At 51.6% G+C, this 27,347-nt stretch overlaps 1 protein-coding gene across 5 annotated transcripts in view; it reads left to right on the forward strand.

The window, feature by feature from the left end:
• The window catches only part of Jade2 (jade family PHD finger 2), a 47,639-nt gene extending 28,154 nt beyond the window's left edge, over positions 1-19,485 (forward strand). For all 5 annotated transcript variants that reach the window (XM_076936878.1, XM_034505607.2, XM_034505609.2 and 2 more), the window contains 8 exons: positions 274-434; positions 1,035-1,246; positions 3,020-3,187; positions 4,661-4,777; positions 5,934-6,398; positions 11,625-11,742; positions 14,140-14,271; positions 15,115-19,485. In XM_076936878.1, the coding sequence (XP_076792993.1) occupies positions 274-434; positions 1,035-1,246; positions 3,020-3,187; positions 4,661-4,777; positions 5,934-6,398; positions 11,625-11,742; positions 14,140-14,271; positions 15,115-15,920 (2,179 nt within the window). In that variant the 3' untranslated portion in view covers positions 15,921-19,485. The remainder of the gene's footprint in view (positions 1-273; positions 435-1,034; positions 1,247-3,019; positions 3,188-4,660; positions 4,778-5,933; positions 6,399-11,624; positions 11,743-14,139; positions 14,272-15,114) is intronic.
• The last annotated feature ends 7,862 nt before the right edge of the window (positions 19,486-27,347 follow it).

A 27,347-nucleotide genomic window follows, 5' to 3' on the forward strand; every position in this document is an offset into this window, starting at 1 on the left:
GGGTCAGGGCTACATATCATTTCCACATGGACCTCACTCTGCTTTATAGCCCTTAGGGCCTACTGTTCTGTAGATCCACAGTTAATAGAGTCTGCAAGGCAGACTGGCAGCCAGGAAAGAAATGAGAATGGAGGTGGATATGAGAGGATGGGCACTGTGGGGCGTGAGCATGTCACATCCATCTCACCTTGGGCCACCAGTTCCTCAGCCAGGCAGACTGAGGAGGACAAGCTAAGGCCCCTCTCTTTACCCCTACCATTCTCCATTTCCCAGGATCCTCCCACCTCTGAAAGGCCCACACACACAGATGTCCCCAGATAGCCCCACACTAGGTGAGGGTGCCCATCCTGACTGGCCAGGAGGCAGCCGCTACGACCTGGATGAGATCGATGCATACTGGTTGGAACTTCTCAACTCGGAGCTCAAGGAGATGGGTAAGTGACCCTTCTGCACTGGGTACATGATTACAACTGTCAGGGAGGATCTTCTTCCGGGCCCCTGGTGGTATCTACACCTCCAATGGCTGTGACACATCCTGACAGATGTACTGACAGGTGTGGGATTCCTTGTCTCTGCCTCCCAAGTATCTACAGCTCTCAGGTTAAAAAGTAGGATGTAATTCGCAGAGCTCGATGTCATTGAGTTTGTGGGCGTGGGTCTCCTAGGTGAAGCTTTGTTGACATGTCCTAGGAAAGACCAGCTTAGCTATTATCTGAGTGTGCACATAGATGATACCCACACGATACAAGCAGTAGATTCCTCATGGAGCCAGCTGCATCCCAGAGACACCCTCCATCGTATGTGCATACACATGTATGTGAGTGGTCATGGGGAGGCTGTAGATGGTGAGGTGGCCATGATGGGCAGGAACCTGTGGGATTGGTTGGGTCCGTTGTCCAGATGAAGCTGAGGCCCAGGTTACCACTGAAAATGGCTGGATGGAGCTTTCCTCTCGACACCACTGATAGCATTTGCCCTGATTGCTGCCAGGCCTCCTGAGCTGCTAACGGTGTTCCCTGCCATTCTGCCCTCAGAGAAACCCGAGCTGGATGAGCTGACATTAGAGCGTGTTCTAGAGGAGCTAGAGACACTGTGCCACCAGAATATGGCACAGGCCATTGAGACACAGGAGGGGCTGGGCATCGAGTACGACGAGGATGTTGTCTGCGACGTGTGCCGCTCCCCTGAAGGCGAGGATGGCAACGAGATGGTCTTCTGTGACAAATGCAATGTCTGTGTGCACCAGGTAGGTGGACCCTGACCCTCTCTCCCACACCATGCCGCCTGAGCCCAGCTGAGGCTGGTTGTCCTGGATACAGGAGCTTGGGCACAGTATCCCTAAGGAGGGCTAGAGGCAGACTTTGCAGTACCTGGGACATCAGTGGCCTGCTTGGCTCAGTCCTGCTAGCCACATCTAAGCAAGGGTCCTTTGGGTAGTCTGTCTTCTCTGTCTCTCTCTGGTCCTCCCCTCAGAGAACCACTCCCCAGCTCCTCACATCCTGACCTTACAAAGGGATGGCAGCATCAGGTAGTGATGGAGAGCCAAGCCGCCTAGTTTCAAAACATGGTTCTGCTTTTTACAATGTTTGAGACCTAGAGCAAAGTTCTTAACTTCTCTGCGGGTCCCGTCTTGTTAACCGTGAATGAAGGTGAGAAGTCAGAGCAGAGATGACTGAGTGGTAGGGTGCTTGCCCAGTATTGAAGAGACCTTGGGTTCAATCCACAGCACTACTTCCAGCCCCCAAAAGAAAGTGAATTGTTTATGATGTTTTTTGCTTAGTGAAAAATAGTAGAAAAATAGCCTGTGAGATGGCTCAGTGGGTAAAGGCTTGTGTTTGTTTTGTTTTGTTTTTTTAAGTATAGTGACGTGAATTCAGGACCCATATAAAGATGGAAGGAGAGAACCAACTCACAGAGTCGTTCTCAAGCCTACAGTGTATGCCCTGCCATATTCTATCCCCGATAAGCTTAAGAAATACATATAGCCTATGCTAGAGTATTTATTACTGTTGTTATTGTAACAGAGCTAGCCAGAGTCCCTTTTCTTTTTTTAATATTATTTTTATTTTTTTAAGGGTGTGGGAGGGGTATGTGCATGTATGAGTGGATGTATGTGGAGGCCAAAGACAGCCAATCCCTCTGGAGCTGAAGTTGAAGATGGTTTGTGAGCTGATGTGGGTGCTGGGAATTGAACTCAGGTCCTCTGAACTCAGCAAGTAGTTTTAGCTACTGAGCCATCTCTCTAACCCACAGTTAACTTTCTTTTCTTTTTAAAAATTATTTTATTAGTTTATATATATGGGTGTTTTGCCTCATGTATATAATTGTGTGTGTCTGATTCCCAGAGAGGGGAGAAGAGGACATTGGATCACCTGGTATTAGAGTTAAAAATGCTTGTGAGCTGCCACGTGGGTGTTAGGAACTGGATTTAGGTTCTCTGCAAGAGCAGCAAATGCTCTTAACAGCTGAGCCATCTCTCCAGCCCGTATATCCCCTTTCTAGGTCCTCTGTATCTCTAGGCCTTGTTTCCAGAAGACCTGACTTGGATTCAGGGACCCACTTTGGCCCCCAACTTTGAGGCACATGTGTCTACAACAGCTGATCCTGGGAAGCTGAGAAGCAGAGACTTGAGCTACCTAGCACCTCTTGGGTCCCTGTGGATCTCCTACACCCCTGGGATGGTGGGATGGGGGCATCACTGTTTGCACAGAGGATCCTGTATAAAAAGATGAAAGTTTGGACTTTTGACTTGAGAGGTTTAGAACCAAGTTTGTATACAATTTAGGAAGCAGTTGAGGCTTTTCCTAAAGCCTGTGCTGGTTAGAAACCTCTGACGTAACTCGAGTCTTCCAGCCAAGAGCAGCCCCGATTTCTTCCAGAGGATGGGATTGTACACCCTCAGGAAATCTCTGTGCCACCCAGTGTAGCCTGGGGACAGAGATTGCCACCATTGTTGGCAAGTCACTGAGCAGACACATCACGTTTGCCAATGCCCCTGACCTATAGCCTCTGCTCCCAGGCATGCTACGGGATCCTCAAGGTGCCCACGGGCAGCTGGCTGTGCCGGACCTGTGCCCTGGGAGTCCAGCCGAAGTGCCTGCTCTGCCCCAAGCGAGGAGGAGCCTTGAAGCCCACCAGAAGTGGGACCAAATGGGTACATGTCAGCTGTGCCCTGTGGATTCCTGAGGTGTGTAGAAGATTTCAGGGAGTAAAACATGGGGGGTACGGGGAGAGCTCAGGTTGGGCATGGAAGAATTTAGGTGACAGAACATAGGAAAAGAAGGGGCTGTTGGGTTCCAATGAAGACTCAGAAAGACAGTGTCTTAGGGATTTACTGCTGGGAACAGACACCATGACCAACTCCAGGCAGTTAGGATGAGGGTCTTAAAGTCCACACCCACAGTGACACACCTACTCCGACAAGGCCAAACCTACTCCCACAGGGATATACCTTCTAAAGTGCCACTCCCTGGGCCAAGCATATACAACCATCACAGACAGGTCTGGGAATACCTGGGAACATTGTCTGTGGACCTGGTCATAGGTCTGGTCCCCAACTCTGAGACACTGGGAAATTCAGGAGGGACAATTTGAGGTCTAGACCTTAGTCAAGCAAAGAGGGTGGGGATGGAGGCTCAGATTATGGAATCCATCAAAAGAAAGGTTTGGTTGAAATCAGAATAAAACCAGCCTTGGTGACGTTTGCCCGTAAATCCAGCACTTGAGAGCTTAGAGTAGAAGATCAGGAGTTCAAGGCCATCATCAGCTTGAATTTGATGTTAGCCTGGGCTGTATGATAACCCTGTCACAAAACCAAACAAAAGAGTAGATGGTCCCCTAATCTAGAAGGTAAAAGTAGGAAGTTGGATAATGGGCCTCTCCTGTGGCTGCAGAAGTGGCCTGTGGCTGGGGTCACATGGAAGGGCCATTGACAGCAGGCTGGGTCCACAGTAGCCATCTTCACTAAGGCTTTAGTCAGCTCTTCTATATCGAGATGCCTGTTCAGTGCTGTCTGAGTCTAGAAGCAAGCTAGGAGACCCTATCAGCATGCAACTCTTCCCTTCCTGGTTCTCTGTCCAGAGATTCCTACTGGGATCCACCTTGTCATTTCTGGGGTAGTGGTTATTTATGTCAGATTTTTATCTTGAAGGCCAGGACTGCCTCTCGGTACCTTTTCTCCTGGTTACGCCAGGAGAGACTGACCTATTGAGGACGTCATGCTTGGGGGCCAGCAAGATGGCTCAGCAAGTAAAGGTGCTTGCTGCTAAGTTTGACAACCTGAGTTTAGTCCCCAGGACCTGTGAAGTGGAAAAGGAGGACTTACTTCTGCAAGTTGTCCTCTATCCTCCACACCTGTGCCATGGCATACAGGAACACACACATGCATACATGCACCTCCATGTCTCAAAGTCTACAGTCCAGGCACATGCTTCTCCTAGCCAGCTACATTCTTACACATGTGCACGCTCTGGGGCTAGTTCCAAGTCAGCCGGTACTTGATTGAGTGAGCATCGAGGACTCAGACCTTCAGCTCTGCATGTATGGAGACAGGGAGGACTTGGGACTTGTGAGTTGAATCCACATTCTGTCTGCTCACTATCTGGCTATGACTGACAGGATCCCACTTGGGGACTGATGCAGCTCTCTGTATTCTGCCCAGGTCAGCATTGGCTGTCCAGAGAAGATGGAGCCCATTACCAAGATCTCACATATTCCGGCCAGCCGTTGGGCCCTATCCTGCAGCCTCTGCAAGGAGTGCACAGGTACCTGCATCCAGGTATGTGGCCTGCTTCCTTCTGCTGCCCGGAGCTGCCTTGTTACCAGACAGATGCACCAAGGTACCTAAAATACCAGTAGTTACCACCACATAGCCCCTGTGGCTACATCACTAACGGGCCCTAGAGGATTAGGACCAGGTCCTTATGGGTATTTCACCCACATTCATTTGTCCCCAGGCTTCCAAGAAATAGGGACAGCCCCTACCCATGGAATACTAGGAACTTGGCTTTCCCCATGTCTCTGGGCTTGATGATTCATTGGCCTTTTAGACTGTAACCCTGGCATGTGAAAGGAATGGAAATCTGAATTCCTCTCCAGCTCGGCAAATGGGCCTGCCTGACCCAATGCAGGGGCTTACTGGTCTACCTGTGATGGTGGCTCCTATCTTGGTGATCATCAGGACCACCTGAGTCGTTCAAACCACAGGAAGCTATAAGCTTCACAGCTCTGATGTGGAGGGAGCGTGGACCTGCTTTTTTTTTTTTTTTTTTTTTTTTAACAAAGCAGGGGTTGCCAGTGCTTCTGGTCTCTGCTGTCGGGTAGAAACTCTCCTTTGTCTCTCTCATCTCCCCAAGAACACAGTCAGCCTTGCAAATATGCCTCCACGTCATTTATCAGACCTCCAGAATGGCTCTGGACGGTGTGGCAATGGTACCTGATGTCGCATACACTGTCGATGAACTGGTTCCAGCTGTCCACTCCCCATCCAGGGCTATGAAGAATGGTTGGTCCAGCCTTTATCTGCTTGGTTAAGAGGAAGGCAGGGGGTCCAGCTGCTCCCAGAGTACCAGGGCAGACTCCTGTCTTTGATAACAATACAATAGAGGAGACCCTCTTCAGGCCTTTCCCCCTGTCCTCTAACCTCAAAGTCATTTTGGCCACAGGACAGCGTATCTTGTCCCCACGAGGGGTGTATCATTACCTTCTGACTTGTGGCTCCTTCGGTATGTTGGGGATTTGCTCTGTCACCTTTCCAGGTGCCCTGTGGCTCCTGTTTCTCCTACCAAATGTCCACACTGGGGGATGTTGGAGCCTTTGCCATTTTATGTAGTGTCCCCACAGCACTGTGTGTGCCTCTCAGTGCCTTAGATGGCCCCCCGTGTTGCCCCCTGCCACTTCCTTGATGCCTGACACTGCCCTTCCCCTCTCTCCAGTGTTCCATGCCTTCCTGCGTCACGGCATTCCACGTCACGTGCGCCTTCGACCGAGGCCTGGAGATGCGGACTATCCTAGCTGACAATGACGAGGTCAAGTTCAAGTCACTCTGCCAGGAGCACAGTGACGGGGGCCCTCGAAGTGAGCCTACTTCTGAGTCTGTGGAGCCCAGCCAGGCTGTTGAAGATCTGGAAAAGGTGACCCTACGCAAGCAGCGGCTGCAGCAGCTGGAAGAAAACTTCTATGAGCTGGTGGAGCCAGCTGAGGTGGCTGAACGGCTAGACCTGGCTGAAGCACTGGTGGACTTCATCTACCAGTACTGGAAGCTGAAGAGGAGAGCGAATGCCAACCAGCCGCTGTTGACGCCCAAGACCGACGAGGTGGACAACCTGGCCCAGCAGGAGCAGGACGTCCTCTATCGACGCCTGAAGCTTTTCACCCACCTGCGGCAGGACCTGGAGAGGGTAAGTAGCCCCAGTGGGTCAGGGGCCTTACCTCTTACTCTATGTGTCCTGCCCAGGGACAGCCAGGGCTTGGAGGTTGGGGGTTGGGAGGTGGGCACGGTAAAGGCTGCCAGGATTAGAAGACACATTGGGAGGAGAGATACTTGGTCTTTGAGTCTCTTGTGCCAGCCATTTCCGAGGCCTGGGTGAAGGTGATCTCTGGAGACAGGAATCAAGGCTACTAGGACCCAATTGCTGGCAGTTCCCCCTTCTGACCTTTGTGGATGGTGACTGAGACTAAAGGAGCCAGTGTTACAAGATACCTGACATAATCAGAGTAGGGATTGGGATTGCATGGCATGGTGGCACACACCTTTAATCCATCCTAGCATACAGGAGGCAGAGACAGGTGGACACCAGTAGAGACCAGACTGATCACAGAAAGAGTTCCAGAACATCAGGGCTACACAGAAAAACCCTGTCTTAGGGGTGGGGGTGGGGGGTAAGAGGTTTGTGTGTGTGTGTGTGTGTGTGTGTGTGTGTGTGTGTGTGTGCGCGCGCGCGCGCGCGCGCGCGAGATTGTCTAGTTAGCAGGCATGTTTGTGCTGGCCAGAACTGGGTGGGCAGGGGTGGTTGTGGATGTGACTCCCATGGGCTGCCAGGCAGAGAACAGGGATTGGGATAGACGACACACACCAGGCATTGCCCCACAGAGGCATTCTAGGCCTGGCCTGGGTGACTGAGCCACACACACTTCCATCTTTGCTCTAGGAGACAGAACAGAACTGTGGCTTGCTCCCTGGTGTGGTATATGTGGGGGTGAGGGAGGTGAACACATCCAGATCTTAGACCAGTCTCTGAACCCAGGAGCTACTCCGTAGTCTCTTCCTTTCTGAACATTGAATTCTAGAGTTCAGAGAATCGTAGAATCATGTCAGTGTCTTTCATGGACCTAGGCAACATGTTAACCCTTCCTGTGTTAAACAGTCCTGATTGGAAACTTCAAAGGGACTTTGGAGTTCACTCCTTTTTTTTTTTTTTTTTTTTTTTTTTTTTTTTGCATCTGGGCCTCAGTGAGCCAGTTTGCAAAATGGTTGGGGCATCCCAGCAGGTGATGTGCTATGTGCTATGGAAGGAGCTGCACTCAGCTTCCCCCCCACCCCACCCCCATCCCTACCATCTCCACACATCTGCCCTTGGGCCTAGGCAAGGGAGAAATGATCCTGGTGGCCTGAGAGTAAACCTACTGCTTGACCACTAAGTCGGTCACCAAGTCAGAAGGGAGAGTGGGAAGAATCACGTGTCCCTGGTTCAGCCAGTGCAGAGGGGAAAGCTGGCTTGCACTGTAGCCACCACTTCCGGGGCAGTTCAGCCTCCCCAAGTCCCCACCCCCAGGTCTTCAGTACATATTACTGTTCCTCTTGTCGCTTCCCAGAGGACTTCATCAGATGTTACCTCATGCTCTGTGCAAGCCAGCCCCGGTATGTGCCCCCCCCCCCCCCCCCCCCCCCCCCGCGTAACTTAACTTCCTAGAGACTAACTGAGGACCTTTCCTGCCCCAAGAAGAAGCTGGTCCATCCCGATTGGGCTCAAGTTAGTGAAATGATTGACAGGAAACCTTAGAGAAACTTGCCTCCTCTGGCTGAACTTGAGTGGGTGGGACTCAAGAAAAGCAACATTGACTGTTTATAGTTTTGTAGGTTTTCCTGAGAAAGTGTGTTCTCCTTCCATTCCTCCATCCTCCCATCCCCAAGGTCAGCTAGGACAGGGGCCACTGTCTGAGGCTGGCAAGGGCTGCTATGCCAGCAAGCTGCCTGTGTATGCTCCAAAGGCTCGGGGGGCTGCCACAGACCCCTCCAAGGAGAGGTGGCACCCATCTGAGCATCTAGAAAGAGGTGGGAGAGCCTACTTGGAACTCTACGAAGTCTCTTAGGAGCTTTAGAGAGAGGAAGCTTGGGGGTCTGGGGCAGGGATTGTCTAGTTACCAGGCATGTTGGTGCTGGCCAGAACTGGGTGGGCAGGGGTGGTTGTGGATGTGACTCCCATGGGCTGCCAGGCAGAGAACAGGGATCGGCATAGATGACACACACCAGGCATTGCCCCACAGAGGCATTCTAGGCCTGGCCTGGGTGACTGAGCCACACACACTTCCATCCTTCCTCTAGGAGACAGAATAGAACTGTGGCTTGCTCCCTGGTGGTATATGTGGGGTTGATGGAGATAGATGTGTGTGTTTTGGAGAGGGCAATTCTGGAAGACTGAAGAAGAAAGCTAGTAAAGACAGCAATGAGGCCCAGCCCCAGGTGTCCAGCCTCAGTCCCTCGGAGGGCCACCAGTTGGTGACTTAGACTAATGAAAAGCACCAAGTACTCTCTGGGGTGGGGTGGGCTTCTCTGCAAGGCCCCATAGTGGCAATGGCTTGTCCAGCAGGCCCAGTCTCTAACCATGGCCCAGAGCCAATAGCTGAGAGTACTCCACCTTTGACTGGGCACCAGGCCAGCTTGATCCTGCTCCTGTAGTTAAGGGGCAGGGCAAGGCTGGAGTTAGAGGCCTTGTGTGGTCTGGCCATGTCCTGATTCTGACCCCCCCCTTCCTCCCAACTGGTGAGTTTCTGTTTCCTTTTCCATGAACTGGAAGTTAAGGATCCAACTGACATTGGGGTCAGGGTTAGGGGTCATACAAGGACAGTGCCTTTCACCCCTTTGGGTCACACAAGGGTGGTGGCCTCCACCCCTTGGGGTCACACAAGGATGGTGGCCTCTACTGTTTGTTGTGTTGTTTGAGGCTCCTTCTCACCCTGCAGCCCAGGCTGGCCTCACCCTCCCAAGTACTGGAATGATAAGGCTATGAGCCCCCTTCCCTTCCGTACTGCAGGTTGATTGTTATTACTGTTGGCCCCGTAAGCAGTTCAGCTCTGAGTAGAGCGGTGAAGCCTTATATTCCAAGAGTGGGCTCCACAGAGCTGCAAGGCTTGGCACTTCAGCATGGTCATCTTCCCTAATGGTTCAGGAGCAGGATTGCCACCAGCGGGAAATCGATTTTACGGCCAACCCAAAAGATATGCTTTCCTACAAATTTCAGCCGCAGGCCTGGACCTTGGCAGGCAGTGTGGATGGGCACGGCTACACAGCGTCCAGAGTTATTCACGGCTGACAGAAAAATTGCAGTAGTGGACATCAGCCTGCAAATGCCAGCTCATGTCCCCTAGCAACCATGGTGACTGTTAGGCCCTGCAGGACATGGTTGTGGTTCTTGCTGTAAGAGTTATTTCAGCGACTGAATGGACCTTGTGTGAGAGCCAAGAGCCAAGAGGGAGGCCGGAGCTCTCAGTCATCTGAGATGCCCAGAGATGAGCGTGGTGTGGTGGCCTCACCCCTGCTGCCCTCCGAAGGATGGGGAGGAACAGCGGGAAGCAGATCCTGCCCTTTCTGACCCTGCCTTTGCCCCCCTGTTGGTCCCTATATTGGGGTCCCTTGCCAAACCCTTAACTGCACCTGGCTGATGACACAGTCACTCTGTCCACCACATCATTCTGCACTCCATTCTCCAGGCCTTTGTCTTCATTCAGTCATAATGGAGAAAGGGCCCACTCCAAGGGGGGGATGACTTCATCTTAGCTAATTTTATCTTCTGAGACCTTAGTTCCCATTCTGAGGTTCCCAGCAGGAAATCTTGAGGAATTCCACCCAGATAGAGGCCCTAGAAGGTGTGAGTCCGCCAGGAAGTGCTCTGATTTGCATTTCAAGAGCTTTGCTGAGGGATGGTTTTACTGTCCCTGTGAAAGGATGGGGCATGGGAAGAGGTGGAACCAGGCTGGGAAGAGAGCTGTGTCCCTCACAAGGGGAGACTGGAGTAATCGTACTGATGGGTCAGTTATGGCCATGGGAGTTACTTCCTGCCTTGCTGGGTGGCAGGCAATGGGAAGAAAGAGGTCCTGGCCCCATTGCTTTCTACAGATTTATCCAAGAATGTAGGAAGGCGCGGAGCCAGGCTGAAGTGCAGGAGAGGAGTGTGGAGGGAGGTTGATTGGAAAATGGGTATGCTAAGAGGTTCACCGGCTGCTACCAGTGGTTAAAATCCAGGGCTATCCCTTGAGGAGGGGGCTGGGGTCAGTAATGGGTGGACCACAGTGGCCTGGTGTTGACAGTTAGGTCTCTCTCTCTCTCTCTCTCTCTCTCTCTCTCTCTCTCTCTCTCTCTCTCTCTCACACACACACACACACACACACACACACACGGAATGTCACAGCAGAGTCCATATTGAATCCCTCCTGTTGATGATGTGGACAACACTGGCTCTCCTAGAGTCTCCTTCACAAGTAATCTCAGAAAGGACAGGAATATCACGCTTGATAAAGATCTGCTCATACTACCTTGAGCTAGGAGGAACGGGGGTCATGCCAAGAAGGAGGGTTTCTTAATATGTATGTAACCCAGGCAACTTGAAGACAGAAGGACCTAAGTAAGACCTGAAGGCCACCTGGGGACTAGGTAAAGGAAGACCCTAGTGGGAATAGGAGTCAAGCTGAGTGGATGTGGTCAGTAACTGTCCCTGTTTCTGGAAAACTCCACATGAGCCCAAAGGTGATACCAGACCAGACCAAGGGAGTGAGTGTCTCCAGGGCTGAAGCCTGGATGTGTGTAAGAGAAGTGTGTGAGAGAGCAGTGGTTGGGGGATGGTGGCACCCTGAACAGGCAGGGACAGGTCCACTTCATATCTTGCCAGCCAACCTGAAGAATGTGTGCCTGTCCTCTAGGCTAAGCCAGATAACTTCAAAGCCTACTGTAGGGACTCTTCCCAGCTGGCCTGAGGGAGTCAGGAGCTGCTGTCCTTTATAAAGTAAGGCGTCATGTTGTGGGTATGGGAACATTGGCCCCGGTGGCAGGGCCCTGGCTCAGGTCCCAGTGTAGCAGGTAGACTTGGGAAAACTATTCTTCCAGATTGTGCTCATTTGAAAATACAGTGATGCTGGTGCCTTGGGCCAGGCGCTGGGTTTTACTGTGATGGTTGTATCTGCAGAGTTGCTTTGCTGGGAAAGGTGGGTGTTAGACAGGAAGAGAGGGTTGCCAGGTTGAGACCAGATACTCCCTGCACACTCAGGGTTTGGGAGTGAATTCTCAAATGTCTTGGGCAGAGGGGAGGCAGCAGTGGTGGCCTGTGTTCAAAACACTGCCTTTTCCAGCAATGAGGCCCCCCTGAGATGACCGGCAGTAGGTGAAGTGAGAAATCTCTCCTGTGTCTCCTCAGGTGAGGAACCTGTGCTACATGGTGACAAGGCGGGAGAGAACGAAGCACACCATCTGTAAGCTTCAGGAGCAGATATTCCATTTGCAGATGAAACTTATTGAACAAGATCTTTGCAGAGGTAGGCATGGCGCCTCCTGCTGGGAAGGAGTGTCTACAGGGGGCGGGCCTGGAAGGGCATGGGGCCAGAACCCTTCAGTCCTGTCCTTTCTCACCAACATTACAGGTCCATATGGGAACCTATCAAGGCCCTGGTTGTGCTGATAGGCAAGGTGCCAGAGTTTGGACGGTGACTTTCAAGCCACTCCCCTCAGGGGCATCACTGGTGCCTGGGGACAGCCTGGTTCCACCAACAGTGGCTTAGCTTGTGTGAGGACAGGTGCAGAACCACAGTCTTCCTGACTTCTGGGCTCAAGACAGGCTGGAGCTGGCCAGCTCCCCTGAACTTTGGTGTATGAGGGTTCAGTCCTCAGGGGCAGCTGTGCGGAGATGAGGCTGCATCTCCCTCTCTGAGGTGTCACGTGATGACGTTCAGGCTCTGATCAGCTGTGTCTTTTATTCTCTAGATATAACATGCACCTAGCAGATCGAGAAACTAGGAGCAAAGGTGTCGACAGACATTGACTGAGTTGGTTAGTTATGGAGTCTGGACATGTTGAGGAAGACGAGCCTAGCACGCACGCACCTACGCATGCCGCAGGAACGTTATTTACACTCAAATATTGAACATACACATCAGAAACAGCAAGAGAGAGCTTTGGAGATGTGCCTGCCACTACCGACTCAGCTTGTGGGTCATTCTGGGCCTTGAGTTGAGGAGGGAAAGCTGCAGAATAATACCAGTAAAGGGAATGGGTGCCCCCTTTTCTGCCAGTAGCTGAGTTGCTCCGTTTCCCCTTTGGGGTTACCAGCATTCATCAAAGCCAAGTGTGGTGGTACACACCTGTAGAGAAAGGGGTCTGGAGGCTCAGGGATTAAGAATACTGGCCGATTTTTCCAGTGGCTATGGCTTCAATTGCTCGCACCCACATGGTAGCTCACAACTGTCTGTACCTCCAGTTCCAGGGCATCCAGCGCCCTCTTCTGGCTTCTGAGGGACTGGGAATGTAGCTTACTGGATAGGGTGGTTGCCTAGCATGCATGAAGCCTCTCTGGGTTTGATCCCCAGCACTGCTTAAAACCAGATGTGCAAGTCCAAATCTAATCCTAACACTTGGAGGTAGAGGCAGGAGGATCAGGAGTTCCAGGCTACGCACAGCTACATAGGAAGTTCGAGACCATCCTAGACTATATGAGAACCGTTTTCTTATGCATTTTTGTTTTATGTGTGTGTTCTCTGCATATCTGTACATGTGTGCCTGGTGCCTACCTATGAAGGTCAGAAGAGGGTGTCAGATCCCCTCCAACTGGAGTTACAGATGGTCAAGTGTCACCGTGCAGGTGCTGGGAGTCAAACCCAGTATAATTAAAGGGGAAAAAAAAGAGAAAAGAAAATTACTGTTGCCAGTTGCAGAGGTCAGAGTAGGTCATAGCCCTGTGGAACTAACAGTCATGAAGCCTCCAGAGCTTTCCTGCCCACGGACAGAAGAGAGTGAATTTGAGGCCCAGGATGTACAGTCAGTGGTGGTACAAGGGCTAGAGGTAATGAGGGAGAACTCTACTGTACTTAGAGGCCACACAAATCAAGGAAGCTGAAGGTAGCAAGGCAGGAATAGCACCTTCTGTCACAGGATCCTATACACCAGAGGGCCTGCACCCCAACCTAGAGTCTGAGGACCCTGCAAGCTCCTTGTCCCCGGTAGGAACCATTGTTACAAGCATTGCATCTTCAGTCTCTGAAGTGGATGCATGTCGGGGAGGGAGGTGCTTAGAGGAGGCTGTAGGGTAACTGAGGTGAGACATGTAAGGTCTGGGGCCTTGGAATGTCAGGCATGAGGTCTGAGTTACAGGCAAGGAGACTGAGGTCTAATTAGAGACTCAGGGGACTGAGAAGAACTCAGAACACATCTCTGCCTTCTTTTGACATTGTTCCCAGAGCCTCTCTGCCTCTGCTGAGCAGCTGGGGACTCACCTTTCGTAGACCAAAGGGCAGAGAACCAGATACAGAACCCAAACCTCTTGTCTTCTGCTTGAACAGAAATAGAGCTGGAGGCCGAGGCAAGAAGCTTGGCTGTGGTGTCAGGCCCAGGATCTCGGCCTCTTACCCAGATGATGTTTTTCTGCCCTGTGTTCAGTTCCTTATCCTGGCATTCGGTCCATATAACATCCAGTCACCTTTTCCATTCGCCAGAACTCTCCAAGGTCTCTGGGGTTTGTAGGTCGCACTGAAGCCCAGGTCCCACAGGACTTCTTGTTCCTACCTCTATCCTTCATAAAGCTGTAGGCAGTTACCTTGTGTCGTACCCCAGCTGCCCCTGTTTCTGGCACACTGACTCTGACCTTGGTACCATGGTTGGTAGACACAGTTGATGGATAACCCATGGGCAGCCACTCAGGTTTAACTCTTTCTCTAACACAGAGCCTTCTGGGAAGAGGTCAAAGGGCAAGAAGAATGACTCAAAAAGGAAAGGCCGAGAGGGTCCCAAGGGCAGCAGCCCTGAGAAGAAAGAGAAGATGAAGGCTGGTCCGGAGTCTGTGCTGGGGCAGCTGGGTAAGTGAGGGACCCTTGTAGCCTGGCAGATGCTAACTCTACCCTTTTCAGCTTCACCCAGAAGAGGGCCAAGCAGCATGAAGCAGAGGTGGCCCACTTAGGCCCTTCTTCCTCCAGGTGCCCACAGCAAGTCAGCCCCACCTCACTGGAATTCCCAAGAACTTCTGGCTGGATAGAGTTCTGCAAGCTCAGGAGCTGCCCTGGCCCTGGCCCTGGCCCTGGCCCTGGCCTGGGTGCTGGATCCTCCCAGAGGTCCTTAGAAATCAGCCCCATGCTGGGATGGCAGGACTGCAAGAGGTCTTTATATCCATTCCACTCTTTCAGAGAGTCTCCACCGCGCCTTGCGCCTTCCCCACCTAAACCTAGCCACACCAACCTGATGTTTGTTCAATCCCAGCTGACCTTTCTTGAGCCACCCAGAGACCAAGAAAAGTGGTGAGAGGTCCCCTAGTCACTGCCACGATAGATCTCAGTAAAACTGGGCCCAAAGCTGAAGGTCCTGGCCACCCTGTTTCAGGGAGATCTCTGTTGGGTGTTTGCTGCAAGCTGCTGGAGGGGGCTGCCCATAAAGATGCAGCGCCCCCTGGTGGCCAGTCTGCTCTTACCACTTGGAAATTTTTACTGTTTGAACAAGGAACTCACCACTTCCTTCCTTTCCATTACTCCACAATTTAAAAAGCTGGTCCTGAGGTCAGTCAGCCTGGTGAGCAGGGGCTGCCTCCTGCTCTTTGGTGGCATTAGTGGGATGCGTGGACAGAACAGGATGGCTTACCTGGGTGGGTTGGTTGTCCTGAACTTACACACCTGTGACATCTCACCTGCCTCCTTTCTCCCATTCATCAGGCCTGTCCACCTCGTTCCCCATCGACGGCACTTTCTTCAACAGCTGGTTGGCCCAGTCGGTTCAGATCACAGCAGAGGACATGGCCATGAGCGAGTGGTCTTTGAACAGTGGGCACCGGGAGGATCCTGCTCCAGGTCTTCTGTCAGAGGAATTGCTACAAGATGAGGAAACTCTGCTCAGCTTCATGAGGGACCCCTCACTACGACCTGGTGACCCTGCCAGGAAGGCCCGAGGCCGCACTCGCCTGCCTGCCAAGAAGAAACCACCCCCGCTGCAGGATGGGCCCAGTGCACGGACCACTCCAGACAAGCCACCCAAGAAGGCCTGGGCCCAGGATGGCAAGGGCACACAAGGACCACCCACAAGGAAGCCACCACGGAGGACGTCTTCTCATTTGCCGTCCAGCCCTGCAGCTGGGGACTGTCCAGTGCCAGCAGCACTGGAAAGCCCTCCAACACTGGCCTCCGAGATCCCGGACGAGACGGCCCCCATGGCTTCCGACTTAAATGTCCAAGTGCCTGGCCCTACAGTGAGCCCCAAACCCTTGGGCAGGCTCCGGCCACCCCGAGAGATGAAGGTCAGTCGGAAATCTCCGGGTGCTAGGTCTGATGCTGGGACAGGACTGCTGTCTGCTGTGGCTGAGCGGCCAAAGGTCAGCCTGCATTTTGACACCGAGGCAGACGGCTACTTCTCCGATGAGGAGATGAGCGAGTCTGATGTAGAGGCGGAGGACAGTGGGGTACAACGGGCTTCCAGGGAGGCAGGGGCAGAGGAGGTGGTTCGCATGGGGGTGCTGGCCTCCTAACTCACCCAGGCCCCGCCCTGGTCCCCTACAAGGCCTCAGCCCAATCACAACTGCCATTTCCAACTGCTGAGTGTCTCAGACCCACCACTCTGTCGTGGTTTTATTTTTAATATAGAGAGAGTTCTGAATTCCACTCCGTTGTCTTTCCTCTGTGCTGGCCTAGGACATTAGGATTCCTCCCGTGGCCTTGGCCATGGGGACTATACCAGGTTCTATGTGCCACCCCTGTCCCAGCCCATGCGACATCGCCGGGCTTCTGGCTTGATGTAGACGAGGCGAGGGAGAGCGCTCAGGGCTTCTGCCTACTGCCATTGGGTGACACAGACTGTCGTTTGGGCATTATTTCATGGCAGATGGGCCATCCCAGGGCCTGCCCCGCCTTGTCCCCCCCAGATTGCACTGGGGTCCATTTTTGGGTTGGTGGGGGGTGTCTTGCTGCACTCCACTGATCCCTAAGGAAGTATAACAAATGATACCCAGCCAGTCTATTCACTGTCACAAGCACAACGAGTTTCTATGAGAAAGCACTGAGGGGATGCAGGGGGCCCCGCTGGCTCCTGAACAGCCCACCACATCTGAGGCCCGCCCGCCCAACCCGCAACCCCCCCTCCCTTGCTGCTCTGTCCCTGCCAGTGCCCAGCCCAAGCAGCTCTGGGAAAGGGTTCCCAGGATCCTTCCTGAGCTGTGTTCTTTACTCAGGGGACTCCCCAAACAGTCCTCCATCTGTACAGGTGGAGGACTCCAAGGGAGGGCCAGTGCCCAGCCCGGGACTTGGGGCTCAGATCAGCCCACTGCAGAGAACCACTCTGGGGCTTTAACTTCCTTCTTCCTTTGGGGCCAGTCTCGGCCACAGTCTTGCTGTCTCCATATGGAGCTGGCCAGACCAGACCGTTTGCCTTTTGAAGTTTCCTAGTCCTGCTAAGAGATGAGCTTCCTCCTTGGTTTCCTTCTGGAAACACCCTTCCAACAAGTGTAGTGGGATCCCGGGGCCCAGGGCAGGCCAATGCTGGCCTGCTGGGACTGGTTGATTTGTTGCTGGATCTTCCTGTATTCCTCTGTCCCTTAGCGCCTTAACCCCCTTTCCCTCCCTACTGAACCCCTTTTTCCTACTCCTCTTCAAATCCCCCTTCCTTTAAGCCCCCAGGTAGTTCTGAAGAGTTTTGATGGAGTGGCCCCAGGGTGATAGATAGCTCAGGGAACAAAGGAATTCCGTGAAAACATTTTTTTTTCTTTTATGAATTACTCTTGGGTCACTTCCGCCACTGGTAAAGCCAGAACTTCTCCAACCAGAACCTTGCAAAAGTCCAGTGAACCAGTCGAATCATTCTGAGAATGCCAAAGAATCTTCTGACCATGATACACAGCACAGCCCAGACCTGACAACTGTCGACTTGAACTTCCTTTTCAAAGGAATTGGTTAGCAACGAAGTTCAGAGACTCGGTTATTGCACACACCTACAGAGAAGGGCCCAAGGCCTCGGAGGAGGCTGCTGCTGCTGCTGCCGCCGCCGCCGCTGCTGCTACTGCTGTTGTTGGTTTACGGTCCCTGGGCTGAGCCGCTGTTGAGTGTGGTCCTAAACTTTGAGACTCCCTCCCCCTTTGGGGGGGGGAGAATCCTGACTGTGAATCCAGTGTGGTTCCCCCATTGCCACCACATAGATACACAAAGAGCAAAATACACGGGACCTTCACCCACCTCGACTCCAAAATTATCAAGGTACGACAGTGAGTTTGAGCAAAATCAGAAACAAAGATAATGACTTCAGTTTGGGGATTGGACAAACGTGTCTTATCCAAATGGACTCCGAGGGCGTGGGGTGGGCTCCAAGGATCCTGGGCATCAGGATGGCATCGGCTACCACATAGACTTAGTCTGCCTGCCCGTCTTGGTAATAGTGACAGCTCGGTGTCAGCGTCAGCATCCCCACCCGTCTCTTGTTTACTGCCTTTGAACAGACCTTCCCTACCCCTGTGCTTTGGGTCACTTCGGGTCGTAATCTCATCTGCTGGACTGCCTGGTGGTCTGACCTGCGGGACACGAAGGGCATGGGGGCTTAAAGAACAACCAAAAGCTACAGGGGGAGGAAGGGAATGTCCCTGACCACTGTGTCCCACCAGGCTCTGTGCCATAGAAGCCCAGTTGTTGTCTGTGATAATGGCTGGTTAGCAGACCCCTTTACTAGGCCAAGCCCCACAGCATCTTCATCCGGCAGCTGTCTCCACTTCTAAGATGTCCATCGGGCTGCGGGGAGGATGAGGATGTCCCATAGCCTCTCCCTAGGTCCTCCCAGGCCACACTGTCTGTGGTGTAGATGGCTTTGCCACACTATGACCAAGGCACCCTTCTAGGCCAGAGGCAGTGCCCACTCTTGCCCTCATTCACAACCCCTCCTTAGGGAGGGAGGACGGACTCTGACTCGTTCTGGCTAATGTAACCCTTCCACCTCATTTCCTCATCGCAGGACACAGGCTAATGTGCAAGGAAAGTATTTTTTCTGTATCATAAGTGTATTTTGAAACAAGTAAAGAAAAGAAAGATAGGATGCTCCTTTACTTTATTAAGTGGGCTCTGAGTTTGTGAAAGGCGTGAGAGTGAAGTCTTTGCAATGTAAGGGCAGGTGTGTTGGAGAAGCCAGCAACCCAGGTTCCTGGGCGTAGGTGTTGGACTGCGTGCGTGCGTGCGTGCATGTGTGCGTGCGTCTGTGTATGTGTGTGCGTGTGTGTGGCAGAGTGCTGTGCAATGCATGGATACCCTATGGGACTTGCTGGGGGTTCTAGAGATTCAACTGCCTGATTCTACAGGAGTATTGGCAGCAGGTTAGACTTTGGGTTTCCTCACCATTGCCACATAAGGTCAGCCTGTGCCCATACCTGAAGCTCTGCGTAACAATATGTGATCTCTGTAGTAAGGTCCTTGAGGCGGCTACTCTCACGTGCCCTTGGCCCAGCTGGCCACATTGGCCGAAGAGCCAGAGGTGTTGGAGTCGGGGACCTTTGGTCGTTCTTTAAGCCGCTTCCTGCCGCCTTCTCCTAAGGATGCACGCTTGTGCTCCATCCAAATCATGTGGGGGTGGCGGTGGGGAGGGTGATATGAATGTCACAGGAGGAGACACCTTCTGTCTTTGTTTCAAAGAAAGTGATGTGCCATTTGTTAATATACAAGAGAAATATTGAAAACTATATTGAAAAGAGCAATTTTAAATTATTTTTGGCTTATGTTGCAATATTTATTTTCTTGTATTAGAGAAGATTTCTTTGTAGAGAAAAAAAAATGTATTTTTCATTACCGCAAAGACCTATTTCTCCTTTTTGTACATTGTCCTTGTTCGCGACCCTTAACGAGCAATAGAATGTTCGGTCACTCCTGTGTGGCCAGCGCCCCTGTACCCTGCATGACTGTGTTGCTGCTGTTGCTGCCGCTGCAGAGTTTCCGGCCCCATCCTGTCCTGCTCACTCACTGGGGCATCCGGACTGCGGCCCCCACCAGGGTCTGTGTCTAAGAAGCCCACAGCACTCCTCGTGTGTTGGCAAATTCAGTTAATAAAGCAATGTTTTCTGTGCTGGCTACCGTGAGGTTCTGTTGTACGAGGCGGGTAGGAGACCTAGAAACCCCCATTGCTTGCCTACAGCAGTATACCCGGCAGCAGGCCTGCGTTCCAGAGGAGCCTGCAGACATTCAGGACATACCACTGGCTATACCTTAGAGTGGGTGTCTTTGATCTTCAGGGTTAGCCCCTGCCATTCAGGGTCAGGGATGAGAAGGTAACCTGAAATCCAGTAAAGTACCACATCAAAGGTAGGGCACAGGGAGGATGGCTCTGAGGGAGTGGCACCATTCCTTCCTGTAGTAGGTAGTGTGCTAACCACATACTGCGAAGGTGCTCTACCCACCCAATCTCTCCATGGAAACCCAAAGAACCAATGGGAATAAGTGTGGCGTATGCATATGATCCTAGCACTTGGGAGAATCGGAAGTCCAAGGTTATCCTCCCAAACATAGCAAGTTTGGGGGATGTTGGGGACTAAGGTCATCTGAGGTCAGTCCCTCAAAACTTTAAAAAGATGAACTCGGTGTACCTGTAATCCTCAGTACAGTTGTGTATTGACCTCGTGTGCACAGTTGGACACACACCTTTTGTTTATTAAAACTCCAAACTTTACCACAGCCACCAGATTCCTTGAAATGATTTAATACTATAGTGACAAAGTGAGTTGTTTCTTTCTAGAATGCTTCCTTTAATATTTCTGGGTTGTGGTGAACCACAGGTAACATACAGATAACGAAACTGGGCTGGGCACCATGGCTCTGTGGGCAGAATGCATGCACAAAACCCTGGGTTCAATTCCTAGTACTGCCTTTAACTCGTGGGAAGTAGGGTATAGATACATGACATCATGTAAGTGGTATCATGCACCAACTGTGACTGGCTCCTCCTCACTTAGCACAGTACCCTGGAGGCTCACTGTGTGTTAGGATTCCCTTTGTAACACTTTCCCTCTGAGGTTGGGTCCCATGGAGTCTAGCTGACCTGGAACTCTGTAGAGTTGAAGACGACTGACTTTGAGCCCAGTCTCCTGCTTCTTCCTCAGTGCTGGGATGACAGTGACTATCACACCTAATCCATGCGAGAGCTCACTCAGTTACCATCATGTGGCCCTACAGGGAGGTGGTCGGCCAAGAGGGAGAAAACTGTCTCTGGGAACATGCCCTTGAAGGGAGTACAGAGACAAGGAGGTCCTTTCCATTTTTCTTTACTTTCCTGGTCATAAAACAAGGCTTTGTCATCCACTGCCCCATGATGCCTTGCTCCACAGGCCCAAGAGCAACAGAGCCATCTGACCTCAGACTGAAACCTATAAAATCATGAGTCAAATATGTCACGTGTGTCCTCACAGTGATGGAGATGAATACCAGGATGTGTAATCATTTCCTCTTTTGAGACATGGTTTAGCTATAGAGTCTAGGTTAGCCTTAATCCCACAATCCTCCTTGTCTCAGCCTCTTAAGTATCTGGGAATACAGGCACAAGCTGCTATATCTGGATCACATTTGGTATTTAGAATAGTTAAAATTATAGAGACAAAAGTAGGATGGTGGTCGCCAGGGACTGGGAGAAGAAAGAGGGGTGGTTTGGTGGGCATAGTGATAACTAGGGTTCAGGGGAACTGGCACTCACAGATGTGTGTATGGTAGTGTGCTTCAATTGGAAACTACTGAGTTTCTTTTTACTTTATACATGATGTTAGCCCAAAGGCCAGGAAGTGATTGTTTTATATTATTTGCTCAATTGTTCTCAATTATATAATTGTCACAATTTGGTAAAAATGACAGAATGAAAGAGCTGGAGAGATGGCTCAGCGGTTAAGAACACTGACTGCTCCTTGGGCGGCGGTGACGCACGCCTTTAATCCCAGCACTTGGGAGGCAGAGGCAGGCGGATTTCTGAGTTCGAGGCCAGCCTGGTCTACAGAGTGAGTTCCAGGACAGCCAGGGTTACACAGAGAAACCCTGTCTCAAAAAAACAAAAAAAAAAGAAAAAAAGAAAAAAAGAACATTGACTGCTCTTCCAGAGGACCCTGGTTGATTACCAGCACCCACATGAGTGCTCACAACAACTAACTTTAGTCCCAGGGCAGCCAATGCCCTCTTCCTGTGTTGGTGGGCTCTGCAAGCAAATGGTGTTCAAACACATGCAAATAAATAAATCACCATACACATAAAATAAAAATGCAAAAAAAAAAAAAAAAAAAAAAAAAAAAAAAGCTAGGTTGTGGTGGCACTCGCCTTTAATCTTGGCACTTGGGAGGCAGAGAAAGGCAGATATCTCTCTGTGAGTCTGAGGCCAGCCTGCTCTGCAGAGTGAATTCCAGGACATCCAGGCCTACACAGAGAAACCTTGTCTCAGAAAACAAAACAAAAACAAGTACTCTGCTACTTAAAATAAAACACAACTGCTTTGCAGCAATGATAAATGCATGTTAGACACGAGAGTGTTCCCATTGGAGTCTTGGGAAGAACTAAAGGGTTGAGGGCTCCCCTAGCATGTGTGAGACTCTGGTTCTGTCCTCAGTATCTCAGAAAAAGGGGAGGGTAATGAGATGACTCGGTGGGCTGAGACACACGCTATCAACTCTGACACATAGTGGAAGAGAAGAGCTAACTTCTGCAAGTTGTCCTTTGACCTCCACACATGTGCCTTGCACATGGCATGCAGGCACACACATAAGAATAGAACAGAATAGAATACATATTTGAAAAAAATGAATTGTTGAGTTAAGAGTGTTTGCTGAACTTCCACAGGACCCAAGTTCAGTCCCCAGCACATGTGTGAGAGCTCACAACTGCCTGTAACTTCAGTTGCCTGGCTACACTCTATAGATCAGGCTGGCCTTGAACTCTCAGACATCTGCCTGCCTCTGCCTTTTGAGTGCTGAGATTAAAGGGCTGAGCCACCATCATGCCCAGTTAAAAAGAAATCTTTTTTAAAAAATAATAAATTTCCATTGGTTCCCTACACACTGGCAACACCCTTAGGGGGTTCTCGACTTCAACTCAAGGCTCCTTTTTCATTACTAACCCCATATCCACCTACCTGGCTTTCTGCACAGTGGGTTAGGAAAATTCTTCTGACCCAGGAGGGAGAAGAGAAACTTTTTAAGTCCCAGGCCCAGGGCTTATGCTCAGGAGGATCAGGTGTCCTTGAACTGTTCTATCACTGGGAAGATACACCATGACTATGGCAACTTATAAAAGGAAGGATTCATTTAATTTGTGGTTTGCTTACAGTTTCAGAGGGTTAGCCCATAATCATCACTAACTGGGGACCAAGCATTTAAATATATGATCCTGGGGGGCGGGGTGTCATTCTCATTCAAACACCATGCCATGTGAGAGCTGCTCCTGCTTTTTTTTCCAGGTGTGTGTGTGTGTGTGTGTGTGTGTGTATGTGTGTGTGTGTGTGTGTGTGTGTGTGTGTGTGTGTGTGTGTGTGTTGCCTGCTTATAAATATGTGCACCATACATCACACACATCCCTGGTGCCTGCAGAGGCCAGAAGAGGGCGTCAGAACTCTTGGAACTGGAATTATGGGAACTTGTGCTCTACCTTGTTCTCTGAGAGAACAAATGCTCTTATAACCTCTGAGCCAACTCTCCAGGCCCTTTAGAAGGATTTTTAAACCCAGGAGCAATTGGATGAGGTGGCTCTAGACTCAGGCAGTAAAAAAAGATGGGTAAATTTTAATCCGTGCAGCCTGGGTCTTTGCCCAATCAGAACATGCCACGGATCGTGACTCATCTGTTGCTGAGTGAGAAGGCCATTGAAGCATAGGATTAATTGGGGAAGTGATCAAGCATGGAGCACTTGTCTAACATTCATGAGACTCTGGGTTCCATCCTCAGTATTGCTGGGGGTGACCACAGGGGGTAAGAAACCTACCATCTGAGGGGCTGAGAGTGTGGGAAGCCCTGGATTCCAGCCTCAGCAGTGGGGGAGTGGAGACAGGAGGATCACAAAGTACAAGGTTATCCTCCTCTACCATATGCTGAAATTGAGGCTAGCCTGGACTACATGATATTGTTGAATGAATGAATGAATGAATAAGCCACATGTGGCTGTCAGGGGATAAGGAAAGGCAGGGAACAGGGCCCAGAGGTGATGAAGGTTGACATCCGTGAGGCCTGGGCTTCTCAGACAGGTTTTGAGACTTGTGATTTGAGTGGCATCCTTTTCAAGGCAGGCTTGTAAGTTTGTGTTCAGTACATAGTCTCTACTCATTCTCCCCTCCCCGCAGGGCTTCCACAAAACAATGTGTGGCCATCTGAATGTCAAGCACACGTTTGAACGTACTGTGAAAGAAGACTGTGGGTTTCTACTGTGAATGCGCTAGACAGAGACTCGAGTGGGCCTCGAGCTCCTGGAGAAGTGCAGGCCCGCGTTCTGACCCTTCTGAGCTGCTGTCCTCTCTTTGCTAAATACCTGCCTGGGCCTATAAATAAATCCAGGGTGGCCAAGAGGTCATCTAGATGTGAATTCAAGGACACTGAGATGGATTGCTGAGGTCAAAGTTTACTAGAAGAGTTAATTCATGCCATGGTCAGACAGACAACAGCACTACAGACATCAGGATGGGGGCTCTGAAGACAGGAATCAGGGTCTGCATAGTAGAAGTGGGGGTGGGGGTCTCTTGGTGTTTTGAGGGTGGGAGTGGTTTTACTGCAAGAATCTCAAGTTTACTGAAAGTTCCCGTGCAGGGGCCAGGAAAGGGGTAGAGAGCATGCTGAGTGGTCAACAACACCTCCTTGGATATAAACTCACCTCACCAGGTGCAAAGTGGGTATCTGGAAGGCTGTTAGCCAGAGCTGGCCTATTTGAGAGGGAAGGACTGCTGCCGGAAAGAGGCCTGAGCATCAGTCTGGGCTGCACCCTCACAGCCAAATCCCTTTTAAAATACAGATTTGTTTTATTTTTTGATCATTCGTATGTATCAACGTGTGAATGTGGGCACATGAACTCTGGGTGCCCAGGGTTTCAGATCATCTGGAGCTAGAGTCCTTAACGGCATGCTGAGCCATCTTCCCAGCCCCTTTAACATCACATTCTTACAAAGCCAACAAAATGCTGATTTTCCAAAGGTCTTGAGGGAGTGCTGGCAGCCTAGCTGTTGCCCAGAGGAACTGGGTTTGTTTACCAACTTGCACTTCCTGCAAGCCAAGCTGGTAGCCACCCCTGTTTGTTTATGAGTTCTCCTTGAGCCTGCCAGGACAACTGTGGTCTGGGGCTAGGGCAGGTATTAGCTTTGTGCAGTTCCCTGACCGGGGTTTGTTGAAAACAGCTGGTGAGGATGAGAGATGAGGTGTAAGTGACAGTCAAGCTGCTTGCGTCAAAGAGACATAGCTGCCAGCGTTCTAAGTTGCTCTGGCTTTTCTCAGCTGTGGTCACCGGTGCACCTGAAACCTTGTAACCTGAGAGCAGACCAGGCAGAAGAATCTGGATTGGACCTCCTCCTCCCCCGCCCCCAAGGGATTGACTGCTATGATCAACTTGAGACTCAGAAGGTTGGCCAGAGATGTGCAGAGGAAACCAAGGGAGAAAAGTAGCTTGTCAAAAACCACCCCTCACCAGTGGGCATTGCCCACTGCTATTTGTGGCATCCAGGAGACTAGTTGGCTCTGGTATTAGGATATTGGGCTGCAAAGACTGAAAGCCTCTGGCCACTCCTTGCTGAAGAAGCATCTTCTTGCCTCCTGAAAGGTCTTGGATGTTGTAGTAAAGGATTCTTTTCCAAGACAAAGTGTCACTGTCTTTAGACATACTGATGGGTTTCTTTGTAAAAGATCATTAAACAAACAAACAAACATCCTAGCTGGACTTATTGACTGTTGAGGTTTCCTCGTAGGAGAGATGGAGGGCCATGGGACTCTCACCTGACTATCCAGATACTCCTCCTAGCTAATCATAATTGCATTCTTTTCTAACTGTACGTGTGGCCTTGTGGTTTCAGGAGGGGTTTGGAAGGCCTGGAAGAAAGAGGCTCCATCTATACAACCACAGAAACCATTCATTTTTGTGCACAACTTCCAGTGCCAATTTTTGGAGATCACCCACGCTCCTTTGCAGCCCCTCACCCTTACTCTGTGAGTAACAGATATGACACAGCACAGAGACAGATTGTATTTGGAGGCCATAAGATTTACTGAACGCCATAGAACCATGGACAGTCAGAGGGCTCTGAAGAAAGGGAGTCAGAGCCCACGTGGCAGAAGTGGGGGTGGGGGTGGGGGACGTGTCTCTTTTTTGTAGACAAGGTTTCTCTGTGTAGCCCTGGGTTGTCCTGGAACTCACTTTGTAGATCAGGCTGGCCTCGAACTCAAAAGACCCGTCTGCCTCTGCCTCTGCCTCTGCCTCTGCCTCTGCCTCTGCCTCTGCCTCTGCCTCTGCCTCTGCCTCTGCCTCTGCCTCTGCCTCTGCCTCTGCCTCTGCCTCTGCCTCTGCCTCTGCCTCTGCCTCTGCCTCTGCCTCTGCCTCTGCCTCTGCCTCTGCCTCTGCCTCTGCCTCTGCCTCTGCCTCTGCCTCTGCCTCTGCCTCTGCCTCTGCCTCTGCCTCTGCCTCTGCCTCTGCCTCTGCCTCTGCCTCTGCCTCTGCCTCTGCCTCTGCCTCTGCCTCTGCCTCTGCCTCTGCCTCTGCCTCTGCCTCTGCCTTGCCTCTGCCTCTGCCTCTGCCTCTGCCTCTGCCTCTGCCTCTGCCTCTGCCTCTGCCTCTGCCTCTGCCTCTGCCTCTGCCTCTGCCTCTGCCTCTGCCTCTGCCTCTGCCTCTGCCTCTGCCTCTGCCTCTGCCTCTGCCTCTGCCTCTGCCTCTGCCTCTGCCTCTGCCTCTGCCTCTGCCTCTGCCTCTGCCTCTGCCTCTGCCTCTGCCTCTGCCTCTGCCTCTGCCTCTGCCTCTGCCTCTGCCTCTGCCTCTGCCTCTGCCTCTGCCTCTGCCTCTGCCTCTGCCTCTGCCTCTGCCTCTGCCTCTGCCTCTGCCTCTGCCTCTGCCTCTGCCTCTGCCTCTGCCTCTGCCTCTGCCTCTGCCTCTGCCTCTGCCTCTGCCTCTGCCTCTGCCTCTGCCTCTGCCTCTGCCTCTGCCTCTGCCTCTGCCTCTGCCTCTGCCTCTGCCTCTGCCTCTGCCTCTGCCTCTGCCTCTGCCTCTGCCTCTGCCTCTGCCTCTGCCTCTGCCTCTGCCTCTGCCTCTGCCTCTGCCTCTGCCTCTGCCTCTGCCTCTGCCTCTGCCTCTGCCTCTGCCTCTGCCTCTGCCTCTGCCTCTGCCTCTGCCTCTGCCTCTGCCTCTGCCTCTGCCTCTGCCTCTGCCTCTGCCTCCTGAGTGCTGGAATTAAAAACTTGCATCACCACCGCTTGGCTTTCTTTACAACTTTCTGAGGAGAAAAGTTGCACCACACAAGCCTATAGCCAGGCTCTCCAATCCCGGACAGAAGGGAGAGAAAGTGGGTGGGGAGTCGGGGTTGTGGCCAGAATGCAGCCTTTTGAGTTCAATTCAACTGCCCAGGTGAGACTGTTGGTCCTAACTAGAGACCCACAGTGTCCTCAGCTGGGCCCCTGTCAGGATCCGTGGGAGGACAAGGCTGCTTGTAGGTATATGTTGGCCTGAGCCGCAGCTGGATTTTTAAAAGGTACTATTTATTTTTATTTTACGAGTACGAGTGTTTTGCCTGCCCGTATGTACGCGCACCTGTACGTGCTTGGTGTCAGATTACTTAAATTAGCTTAGAGAGGTTGAAGCGGGAAAGAGCGAGGTTTGGTCGGACCTTAAGTGGGTCTACGTTTATTAGCAGGGAGGAGGCACTTTCGTCACCCACGTGTGGGTGGCCAAAATGCCTACAGACGACAGGACGCAGGTTCCTCGTGAGGAGGAAACGACTACCAACTACATTG

Source organism: Arvicanthis niloticus, chromosome 6 (genome assembly GCF_011762505.2).
Source record: "Arvicanthis niloticus isolate mArvNil1 chromosome 6, mArvNil1.pat.X, whole genome shotgun sequence".
NCBI lineage: Eukaryota > Metazoa > Chordata > Mammalia > Rodentia > Muridae > Arvicanthis > Arvicanthis niloticus.